General features: G+C 46.3%; 1 protein-coding gene across 7 annotated transcripts in view; it reads right to left on the bottom strand.

The window, feature by feature from the left end:
• Positions 1–12,672, bottom strand: part of grin2bb (glutamate receptor, ionotropic, N-methyl D-aspartate 2B, genome duplicate b) — a 222,365-nt gene that overhangs the window by 77,553 nt on the left and 132,140 nt on the right. For all 7 annotated transcript variants that reach the window (XM_070553751.1, XM_070553750.1, XM_070553746.1 and 4 more), the window contains one exon: positions 10,207–10,399. In XM_070553751.1, the coding sequence (XP_070409852.1) occupies positions 10,207–10,399 (193 nt within the window). The remainder of the gene's footprint in view (positions 1–10,206; positions 10,400–12,672) is intronic.

Genomic DNA, 12,672 nt, shown 5'->3' with positions numbered 1-12,672 from the left:
TGGCAGTAAGTTGTCGCCCATATTATTTGCCAAGAGAGTTCACCAGTGTTGTCTTGACAACCGTTTATATTCCACCATAAGCCATTGCTGAAAGTGCATGTGATGCCATCAGTTCCGTTGTCGCTAAGCTACAAACCCAGTACCCCCCCCCCCCCCCCCTCTTCAACGGACGCCCCTCGGCGTCCCAGCCGAAGCAGCCTCGAACTCCCAGATCAGGGACGGATCCTCGATGAAACCAAGGAACCCAGGACCGTTCCTTAGGACCGTACCCCTCCCAGTCCACTAGGTACTGGATACCACGACCACGACAGTCCAGGATCCTGTTAACAGTATACATCAGCCCACCCTTGTACAGGCGAGCCGGAGGAGGGGGCACAGGTGCAGGACAGAGGGGACTAGAGACCAAGGGCTTGACCAAGGATACATGAAAAACAGGATGCACACGAAGGTAGCGGGGAAGGTCCAAACGAACAGTGGAGGGAGTAGGGACGTCGAGGATCCTAAAGGGACCAATGATTCATGGGGATAACTTGCAGGTGGTGGCTTTAAGTGGGATGTCCTTAGAGGACATCCAGACATTTTGCCCAGTAGCATTGTCCGGAGCCGGTCGCCGCAGACGGTCTGCCAGCAAATTGTTTTTGTGGGCAGTACGGTCCAACACCGCCCTGGTGGTGGACCAGGCGTGTCTGGCACCGCGGATGAATTGTGGAATGGAGCAGGAGACTGATGACTGCTGGGGAAAGAGTGAAGGTTGGTAACCGAGGGAGGATTCAAAAGGAGACTGACCTGTAGCAGAGGATATGTGGCTGTTATGTGCCTACTCCACCCATGGTAAACGGGTATTCCAGGAGGAAGGGTGAGAAGAACAGATGCAGCGCAGCATGGCCCCCAGTTCCTGGTTCATGCGTTTGCACTGTCCACTTGTCTGAGGATGATGACCGGAGGTGAGCGCCACCTGGGCCCCCAGAGTCTCTGCTAACTCCTTCGAGACTCGAGCCTTGATCTGATTGGATCTCCTCAGGGATTCCATGCAGGCGAAAAACATGTCTTAGAGAAATGGTTGACTACGGTGAGTATGGTGGTGAAGCCGTGAGAAATAGGTAACCCATAAACAAAGTCTAGGGCGATGTGAGACCAGGGGCGAGAGAGAATGGGTTGAGGGAGTAACAAACCTGCTGGAGCACGATGATTTCCCTTCTGCTGGGAGCAGATGTGACAGCCTGAAACATAACTCTTAATGTCTCTTTAGATAGACGACCACCAAAAGGACTGTCTGATGAGGGCCACAGTACGGCCCACTCCGAACTTGCCAGTATGAACCCAGTGGATTACCTTGCTCCTCACTGACGGAGGTACATACAATCTTCCTGGAGGACAGTTGCTAGGACCGGGGTCCAACTTGAGGGCTTCCAGCACTTGGTCCCTGGCTTCCCAGGTAACCCCTCCGATAACATGCCAGAGGTAGGATTGTGGAGCGTTCTGCATCCAGATCAGGGGCATACTGTAGGGATAGAGCGTCTGGCTTGGTGTCCTTAGAACCTGGGCGATAGGAGATTTGGAAGTTAAAACAGGAAAAGAAAAGGGACCACCTGTATTGGCGTGGATTGAGCCATTTTGCCTTTCTTAGGTAAACCAGGTTCTTATGGTCCGTCCAAATGATGAATGGTCTCTCAGCTCCCTCCAGCCAATGTCTCCACTCCTCGATGGCCAGCTTAACAGCCAGCAGTTCACGGTCCTCCATGTTGTATCTGCTCTCTGCAGGGGTCAAACAACGTGAAAAAAGACACATGGGTGGAGGCATTGATCTGTTGCCAAGATCTGGGACAGCACAGCTCCCACCCCAGTGTCCGAGGCATCCACCTCTAGGGTGAACTGACGTATTGGGACAGGTCAGTGAAGCACGGAAGTGTTTGTAAAACTTCCTCTTCAGAGTCTGGAAAGCTGCATCTGCATCAGGGGACCACAAAAAGGGTTTGTTCACAGAGGTTAGGTTGGTTAGTGGCACTGCTGTCTGGCTGTAGTTCCTGATGAACCTGCAATAAAAATTAACAAACCCCAGGAACCTCTGTAACTGCTTTCGTGTGGAAGGCGTGGGCCATTCCATGACTGCTTGCACCTTTTCAGGATCCGCCTTCAACCTCCCGCTCTCAATGATGAATCCCAAGAATTTCACAGTGGGGACATGAAACTCACACTTCTCAGCCTTGACGTACAGTCTGTTCTCTAGTAGGCGCTGTAACACAGCCCTCACGTGATGGATGTGCTGTTCCTTGGTCTTAGAGAAAATCAGTATGTCATCTAAGTACACAGTTACAAACTTGTTGATATAATCACCCAACACTGATTTCACTGGTGACTGAAACACTGCGGGGGCATTCGTTAACCCAAACGGCATTACCAGGTACTCGAAATGGCCAAGGGGTGTCTTCAATGCCGTCTTCCACTCATCCCCCTCTCTTATTCTCCCCAGATGATAGGCGTTCCTTAGGTCCAACCGACTTAATATGGAGGCATCCTGAATAGGCTCAAAAGTGGAGGAAAGTAACGGCAGAGGATACTTATTTTTTACGGTGATCTGGTTCAAACCTCCATAATCGATGCAGGGCCTGAGTGACCCCTCTTTCTTGGGTACGAAGAAGAACCCCACTCCCAGAAGAGACGAGGACGGTTGTATGGTTCCAACGGCTAGACAGTCTTGAATGTAACGCTCCATGCTTTCTCTCTCAGGCTTGGAGAGGTGATAAAGACGGCTAGACGGCAGAGGGGCTCCTGCTAGCCTGGTAAATCAATAGCACAGTCGAAAGGCCTGTGAGGTGGTAAAGAAGATGCACGGTCTTTGCTAAATACTTGCTTAAGGTCATGGTAAGCAGGAGGCACAGCAGAGAGGTCTATGTTCTCCGTTGGAGGGGTTGTGGGCCCACAGGTGGTCAGAGAGGCAGATCGTAGACATCGCTGGGAGTACTCTGGACTCCAACCTATGATCTTGTTTTACCTCCAGTCTAGTATGGGGTTGTGGCGATCCAACCAGGAATGACCAAGAACCAACGGCGACTGAGGAGAAGGGAACATGCAGAAAACCAGGGACTCAATGTGGTTACCTGACACCATAAGACGGAGAGGAATAGTCTGGCGGGTGATGGTGGAGAGTTTTCGGTTGTCCAGAGAGGAGACTGCGAGAGGAGTGGTCAACCAGGTGGTGGAAATCCTCCATTCAGCCACTAGTTGGGGGTCCAGCAGGGACTGCTCACGGCCCAAGTCCAAAAGGGCCTCAAGTTGGATCTGCCTTGAGTTCAAAAGCACAGAGCACGGGAAAGAGCACCGAGAACTAACAGAGTCTGTGTTACTGCCCACCAGCAGTCCCGGTCTTACCGGCGGGCTCTGCCTTTTAACAATGCCGGGCAGTCATTGGCAAAATGTTCAGATACACCACAGTACAAGCAAAGACCAGACCTTAATCGATGCTCTCTTTCCTCCTGAGAGAGTCAAGTCCTACCCATCTGCATGGGTTCCTCTGTTGATGTGGAGTCTGCTGCGGAGTGCACTCCAGCTCCTGGAAACCATTCCTGAGAAGATGACGCACTCGGTCCCAGTTCTTGTCGTCTCAACTCGAGGAGTCATTTATCGATGGAGATGGCCAGTCTGATGAGCTCCTCCAACGAGCCGGGTTCAGGGCACAAGGGCAACTGGTACCTAACCCGATCGTTCAGGGCCTCGGTGAAAGCTGCGATGAGAGCGTCCTCGTTCCAGGTTGTCTGGGCCGCCAGGATGCGAAACTCCACCGCCATGTCTGCCACCGACTTCCTGACTTGCGAGACAGTCCACAGCTTCTTCCCGATGTCCGAGCTGGACTCAAAGCTTCCAAAAGTCAATTTAAAATAGGCAAAAAAAATCGCTAAAGGGTCCATGTAAAAAAAGCGTCATTGTGGCTCTTAGGCTCTGCCTTAGCGCTTTCCCTCGCAAAAGCCCAACTATGTAGGAAATCGTTGCGGAGTCAGAGGCAAAAGCTGTGGGACAACGTTCAAAAGCCAATTTACACTGGAGCAGAAAACTGTGGCATTCCTCAAATACACCACAAAAAGTCACTGATGTCGGAGCTAAACGGAAGTGGGTGCCCTCCATGGGACCTGAGACTTCCGGTCCGGGGGAAACAGAGGCTGCTGGAGCGGCTGATGATGGTTCCACTGGAGGAGACGGCTGGCGAGGTTGAGACAGACCGTCATGGAACTGTCGAACCATAGTCTCCAACTGTTGATAGTGTTGGTTGGCAGCGACGAGTTGCTCCATAAGCAGAGGGAGGGTCTGTTCCTGCTGAGATAACCTGTGGGAGATGTCGGTGAGAACTGATTCTGCGGGGTTAGCGGTTTGGCCGGATGATTCTGTCATGGTTGGGGTAAGAGTCTAACCCAAGACATGCAGAATCAGTACAGGACAACGGTCTTTTATTAAAGGAGAATGTTAACTAAGGGCGCACTGGAAGTCCAGCGGGTTAAGGAACGGGAAGTCAGCGTCTAGAGGGGAGAACAACAGAGGTGAATCCTGGGAGATGTAGTCCAGAAGGGGAATAATGAGTGGGGACTTAAGGAGGTCGAGGAGACTAGGTGAGTAAGGAGAGGTAGTGAGCCGGGGGGTTGTCCAAGAGGGAGGTTCGGAGCTGGAGAGGGAGCGGAGGGTTGATGGAGAGCGAGCCGGTCCGGATGGGTGGATGGCTGAATGAATAAGAGGAGCCGGTGTGGAGTCCTATGGATTCAGCGTTGGAGTTCCTGATGCAAAGCAAGACCTGAGGTAGGTTGTTCAAAAACATCCAAGAGTTACGAGAGTTACAAAAAGTTACACAATACACTAGGAGACCTATGAGACGAGTACAAGTGGCAAGAAACTACCAGTCAGTAACAATCATCCGGCGCCGAGTAGTGTTCACCATCCCCCTTAAGTATCCAACTCGCTGATTAGCTGGCGAGATGTAGCTGCCACACCCTCTCCTGCAAACAGAACACTCAGAGATGGTGAAGATGGGAAGAGTACTCACCCCGGCTCATGACAGAAGGAGACAGGGAATTATTGAGGAGTATACAGAAGCAACTGAAGATCAAGATCAGAGACAGCAAGGAGGCATACAGGAAGAAGCTGGAGAACAAACTACAGAGGAACAATATCAGAGATGTCTGGTCAGGGATGAAGAAGATCACAGGCTTCAAGCAGAGGAAGGATTGCACAGATGGCAGCCTGGACACAGCCAATGAACTGAAGAAGTTCTTCTATAGGTTCAGTTCAGGAACAAACCCAGCATCCTCCTCGCCTTTCCCCAGCCAATCAGACATCCCATCCTCCTCTGATCCAACATTTTCCTATCACACGCCAGCTCTTTTGTCCTCTAACGCAGTCATGGACTCTTCTGGTTCTATAAATCTGTCTTCAACCAAGTCAGGAGATGCTGCTGCCCCATTTACCTCCCCCTCCCACCTATCTGTCTCTAGAAGTCAGGTGAAGAGGCAGCTGGAGAGACTGAACAGGAACAAGGCTGCAGGTCCAGATGGTGTCAGCCCCAGGGTACTGAAGACCTGTGCAGAGCAGCGCTGTGGGATTCTGCAGCACCTCTTCAACCTCAGCCTGACCCAGGAGAAGGTCCCAGTCCTGTGGAAGACATCCTGCCTTGTTCCAGTTCCAAAGAAAACTCGCCCATCAGTCAATGACGACTACAGACCGGTTGCCCTAACATCCATCATGAAGGTCCTGGAGAGGCTCCTGATGGTCCACCTGAATGAGCAAACTAGGACATATCAGGACCCGCTGCAGTTTGCTTATCGCCATGGAGCTGGAGATGAAGATGCCATCATCCAACTGCTTCAACCAGCCCACTGTCATCTGGACAAAGCAGGCAGCACTGTGAGGGTCATGTTCTTTGATTTCTCCAGTGCATTTAACACAATCCAGCCTGATGTACTTTGCCAGAAACTCCAGAAGACACAGGTGGGGGCCTCAACTATCACCTGGATTAAAGACTACCTGACAAACAGACCACAGTTTGTGAGACTGAAGAACTGCACATCATACCAGGCAATCAGTAACATTGGAGCACCACAGGGGACTGTACTCTCACCATTCCTTTTCACCCTGTACACCTCAGACTTCCAGTACAAGTCAGAGACCTGTCATGTACAGAAGTACTCAGATGACTCTGCAGTTGTCGGGTGTATCAGAGATGGACAGGAAGCTGAGTAAAGAGAGCTGGTGGAGCGCTTTGTGGCATGGTGTGGAAACAATCATCTGACCTTGAACGTGAACAAAACAAAGGAGATGATTTTAGATTTCAGAAGAAACAGAGTGGAGTCAAACACTGTTTCCATCATGGGAGAAGAAGTAGAGGTGGTTGAGCAATACAAATACCTTGGAGTTCACCTGGACAACAGACTGGACTGGAGAAAGAACAGCGAAGCCGTTTACAAGAAGGGACACAGCAGACTGCACTTCTTGAGGATGCTTAGGTCCTTCAATGTCTGTAGCAAGATGCTGCAGATCTTCTACAAGTCTGTTGTTGAGAGTGTAATCTCTTCAGCCATCGTCTGTTGGGGTAGCAGCATCAGAAGCAGGGACCTGAAAAGGCTCAACAGCCTAATAAAAAAGGCTGGTTCTGTTCTGGGGACGATTGTGGAACAGCTGGAGGAGATAATGCAAAGAAGGATTCTCCAGAGAATCAAGAAAATGATGGACAACCCTGAGCATTCTCTTCACAAGACTGTCCGACAACGGAAGAGTGTCTTCAGTCAGAGGCTTCTTCAGTTTGGCTGCAACACTGACCGCTACTGGAGATCCTTCCTGCCAACAGCCATTGTAATATACAACAACTCTTTGATTACTTGATAATTATTATTATTCTGAGCTACTACAGCAACCACATTCCCTCTGAGATTAATAAAGTATTTTTGAATAGAATTGAGTTGAAAACCCCTCAGAGCACATTTTTTCACAGTCATTTTGTTCCTGTCCCTTCTGTCAGACAGGAAACAACAGAGAATCTCTGGAGCTCTGTTACTTTCACTGCTAGGCTGCGGTTGTGCATATTTCTGTTTGTGTCCCATAAGGTCAGCAGTCCTAAACAAATGTGAGAGCCTCCCATCTCTGCCTATCAGCACTGACAGGATGTCATGCTAATGTAGCATGCATGCAGCCCCCAGTGGCCTAGCTATACAGGGCCGCACACAGACATATAGCCTTATTATTGCGTTTGACTCTGGGGGCGTGGGGGGGATGGAACAGGAAGAATTAAGTGTGTAGCGCTAGTGTGTGTGTGTGTGTGTGCGTGTGTGTGTGTGTTTCTCAGGCTCTTGTTAGGCCCTGGAGTCAGCAGCATCCACGTTCTCCACCTTTCCTCAGTGGGATGGAGGAAAATGGAAAGCCTGGCCAAAGAACACACACACACACACACACACACACACACACACACACACACACACACACACACACACACACACACACACACACACACACAGGTGTGTGGCTGACGGGTGATTGAGAGCCAACCCCGTGTCTGATGTCCTGCGGGGACTCGGGTATTCATGGCTCAAGTCGTATTGTTATCTCTGTGCTGTTGGTGGCTGAATCCAAAATGACACGCCTAAGTGCTCCTGATTTTCTCTGAACGGAACGAGCAAAAATTCCCAGTAATACATCAACCTCCACCTGTATAATGATGCTGCAGTGGCAGCAGAGGTTGTGTAATGTTTTCCCCATCTGGCTGCATTCCTCAAACCCACTCTGACAGCGATGGAAACGGCTAAAGGATTTCATTCGAGGAATAATAACTAGAAGCAAAATACTCTGTTCATAACAAATGATGACTTTAATTAAATCATAAACAAAAGTTTATTTTTAACCAAACTTTGCTGCATATAGTACGTTTTGTATTTTCTGGTGCAGCAGACAACCCCACGCTTTGGTTGGGTTTTTTACACATCCAGTTGTCCCGGGGCGATCAATTAGCTGTGAAATCTCTGATCAATGTGAACAGTAAAAGCATGCCCTACGCTGTTAGATGAGGATTAATTATTGAATGTTTTGCTCTGGGGTGTGCCAAAAAAGCACCACCAGGAGGTTGTTTTCATTTAAAGATGCCTGTGGGTTAAGGATTTAGTAGATGAGAGGAGATCTGGGTAAAAGCTAAACTAATGTCTACATCTGGTTTAAAGGTGTTTCTGCTCACAGCTGATCACCATCACAGACCCAAGACACAAACTGATCAGCATCCACGCCTCCGTCAAGGCTGGGTGGAGTATCTGGATCAACATTAAAGACTGGTGTCACACAGTTATTTCCTCAAGTTGGTTCTTGCTTTTTCTTTAGTCACATTTATTTATTTTCCCTTTTTGTTTGGTTTGTTTTGTTCAAAATGAGCTCCTTTCTCTTTGGTGGTAAAGTTTCTAGTTTGAGTTGAATGGGAAAAGCTGTTCCCTAAAGCTGGATGGGAAGACAATCCGCTTTTCTGCACAAATGTTTTAAATCATCTACAGCAGGTGAAGCAGTAGTTGTTTGTGACTTTTCTCGGAAACACACTCCAGAATGGCAGAGGAGTCTTTTAAAGGTCCAGTCACTCATGTTTAATGGTCTCTAGTTGGAATGAATGCCTTGTAAGTTGTACTCTAGTGAAAAAAAAGCTCTGGTGCGCCTGTTTGAGGATGTAAAAGTCATCTGGAGGAGAAAGTGGCAGCAGACGGCAGGATTTGGAGTCGTAGTTCCTGATATTTGGACATCTCGCCTCTGATTGGCTAACAGCAACATGACTCTACCACTGGCTCTGTTTGCTCTGCAACAGTGATGTTTTATCTCCACAAATAATACAAGCCTGGAAGAGTTCTGCAGTGTGGTGGAGTTGCTAATGCTAATGGTTAGCTTCTACTAGTAAGGATGTTTTCTACCGTTTCCTGAACACTAAAACAACAACAGCCTTCTCCGCTGCAAGTCGAGATGTGAGTCCATGAATGTTAAGCGACAGCGTGACGTAGATCTGCCAGGATTTTCTAATCCTAGAGTTTTACCTTTTTCTATCAGAAGCTATAACGCAGGTGTAGAAGACTTTTATCATCTTCAGCCTGCATGAAAAACTCAGAGTGACTGATCATTTTCAAAAATTGCAAGTAAGCTATGGTTTCTCTGTGAACCTGCTCTTTAAAAAGAATACTGCATAAGGTAAAAGGCTCATAGCAGAACCACTAAATGTGCTCAAAGATGTTTCTTGATGGACATTGTCAAGTTACTATCAGCTATAGATAACAACTAATGCTAGACACAATATCTATGGCTTTAAAAGTCAACACAAACAACTGCTGCATCAAACATCAACAGACTTTCCCAGCTGTGCAGCATTAAATGCTCACTCACAAACACCTTGTTGATATCTGATGAATATCTTTGACTAAAATTAGTCTCCAGAATGCAGAACATGAAAAAAGTCCTGAAATAACAACAACAATAACAATAATAATAATAATAATAAGAAGAAGAAGAATAAACAGATAAAGAAGATGAAGAAGAAGAAGACAAAAAAGAAAAAAAGAAGAAGAAAAAGAAAAAGAAAAAAGAAAAGAAGTAAATGAAAATGAAAAAGAAGAAGAAAAAGAAAAAAGAAAAAAAAGAAGAAGAAAAAGAAAAAAGAAGAAGAAAAAGAAAAAGAAGATAAAGAAAAAGAAGAAGAAAAAAAGAAAAGAAGAAGTAAATGAAAATGAAAAAGAAGAAGAAAAAAAGAAAAGAAAAAGAAAAAGAAGAAGAAAAAGAAGAATTGCAACAACATTAATAATAATAAAAATAATAACAACAACAACAAAAATAACAACAACAACATTGATAATAATAATAATGATAACAATAACAAAAATAACAACAACAACAACATTAATAATAATAATAAGACGAAGAAGAAGAAGAAGAAGACAAAGACAAAGACGAAGACGAAGAAGAAGAAGAAGAAGAAGAAGAAGAAGAAGAAGAAGAAGAAGAAGAAGAAGAATTACAACAACAACAATAATAATGCCTCTGGAAGCGCTAACTTATTCAGCCTGTGATTTGTAGCATTGACAGACTGTTTGATCCATCATCGGTTTAATCCTGAAAGCACCACTGAGACCAGTTGAAGCTGCTGAACTCTGGTTGACCTATCTTTGTTTATATGCACCAGCCCCTTCGCTGGCCGTCTCCACCGTGCCAGCATTGACTCACTTCAAGATCTCCTTGGAGTAGCTGACGCTGGAGCCTTTTTTGTCAGGCGTCCCGAGGCAGCTTGACTTAAGCTGGGTGTGTGGCCCTCGGTCCAACATCATGGTGGAGGTGGCTGTGGCAATGACAGCTACTGCATCACGCACCCTGGCCTCGGTGTTGTAGTCCCATTCGTCATATGACACAGAGATAAGCCCTGAGAGGAAGAGAGAGGGAGAGACGAGGTGAGAGAAAGGGAGGAATGAGAGGGGGGGCACAGAACGGTGTGAGGATAAAGAGGGAGGATGCAGAAAATGGCAGGCAGAGTGCTGTGAAAGAAATCCCAGAGGGCAGGCAGGTACACAGAAATGAAGGCATTTGGCAACAAAAGCCAAATGAGCAGTTTCTCCAATAGGACTGATGTGATCGCTCAAAGCTGAGCCCAACAGCTCACATTTAAATGGCTCCACAGGTAAAACAAAGATGAGAGCAGGAGTCTAGACCATCAGTTCACTACACTTGGCTTTCTAAGCATGAATACTTCTAGCTATCAAATGTCTACGTGGATCTCTCAGACCTGAACGGCTTCTCAGGTCATGTTGTTCATGGCTGGCTTGTGTCTCCATGTTTGCGACCTGCACTGTAGATGTGTCGGGAAAAGGGAATGAGGACGGTGAGTAAACTTAGATAAGCAGCTGGAAATGAGCTCTGACAGGTTCGCTGGACAGTTCCCGTCATCTGATGACCTGGAGGAACATCTCATCCAGGATGTCATTTAATTTTTCATTTCATTTATTTATAAAGCCCCTTCTGCGACCACTGCAGATGCCCAAGGTGCTGAACACAACACAATAAAAACATAAAACCATCAGAGTAAAATATAACAATCGTAAAAACAGCATAAAATCAATTAAAAGAGGAGAGTAAAAGCAAAAAATAAAATCCAGAAAAAGATTAAGAGGCCGGGGCATCGAAACTGGGTAAAATTTGCTAAACCTGAAAAGCCTTGACAAAAAAATGGGTCTTAAGGTGAGTCTTAAAAACCCCCAATGAGGGTGACTGACGCACCACCACAGGCAACTGGTTCCAAAGTGCAGGTGCCAACACAGAGAACGCACGGTCCCCCCGTGACCTGCACTTAGTGCGTGGAACAATCAGCAGCTCCCTGCCGGCTGAGCGAAGTGCCCGCGAGGGGGCATGCCTATGCAAAAGGTTTCCAAGATATGCTGGAGCAGTTCCATGTAAGGCCTTGTATGCCAGCACCAAGACCTTGATTCCAGGAAATCCACAGAGACCTGAGATTATTCAGGATTATTTAAAACTGATAGTCACATCAAAGCATATCATATCATCACTGTTTGTAGAAAATAATCTAACTCAAATGGTCAGGAAATGTACCCCCCCCCCCCCAATAAAAAAAGAAACACTGCAAAACCTGATTTCTGATTAAGTTCAAGAAAAATCCTGATTGTTAGACATTTTGGCTTATTTTTAGTCTAAAAAGAAGATAAATTCTCTAGAAAACAGCATTTCTTAAAATAAGGCAATTATTCTTAGATTCAATCCAGATTTTCTTGTTTTGAGTAAAACAAATCTGCCAATGAAGTAAGCAAAAGTTGTTTAGGCAGAAATCTTAAAACTAGTAAAATGATACAATTTTAGGTTCATTAGCTAGTTTAGAGAATTCTAGCCTTTCTAGCCCATTGGGAGATTATTTTTTTACTCAGACCAAGCCAATCTGGATCCTATTTAAGAACTTTTACCTTATTTTAAATAATACTTTTTTTTCTAGAGACTTTTTTTCTTTTTAGACTAAAAATAAGATAAAATGTCTAAAAATTAGACTTTTTAACTTTCTTAGAAATCAGTTTTAAGCTGACAGGGATCAGCGAGCAGCTGTAGTGTCCAAACTTTTAGCCACATGTGCAAAACCTTTTAAGATTAAAGCACTCATATGCTAGCCTAGTGAACTAGACCAAATTCTTGCTTTGCAAAGAATGATAATGTAAATAATACATTTATTTAGTCTGGCTTGCCAGGCTACTCATAGGCCTTAAAATGGCAAAAATATGTTTATGTTTATGTTTATGTATTTAGCAGACACTTTTGTCCAAAGCGACTTACAAGTGATAATCGGCATGTTGCCCTTGAGGCTAACAACAATAGTAACAACAACAAATTGACATCAGTCATGGAGAGGAGGGAACAAGGAGTGGACAGTAGAGAGGGGGGACGGGTGCAGGGAGGGTGCTAGTTTAGAAGATGCTCTCTGAAGAGCAGGGTCTTCAGGAGTTTCTTGAAAATAGAAAAGGAAGCCACAGTTCTGGTAGTGCTTGGAAGGTCATTCCACATTTGTGGAACGATGCATGAGAAGAGTCTGGATTGTCCTGAGCGTGGTGTAGGCACTGCTAGCCGACGATCCTGTGATGACCGGAGCGGCCGGGCCGAGACGTAAGCCTTTGCAAGAGGATTCAGGTAGATGGGAGCCGG

The sequence above is a fragment of the Nothobranchius furzeri genome, chromosome 7 (assembly GCF_043380555.1).
Source record: "Nothobranchius furzeri strain GRZ-AD chromosome 7, NfurGRZ-RIMD1, whole genome shotgun sequence".
Taxonomy (NCBI): Eukaryota; Metazoa; Chordata; class Actinopteri; order Cyprinodontiformes; family Nothobranchiidae; genus Nothobranchius; species Nothobranchius furzeri.
Note: the sequence above shows the minus strand (reverse complement) of the source record. Positions and strands in the feature narration are given on the sequence as shown.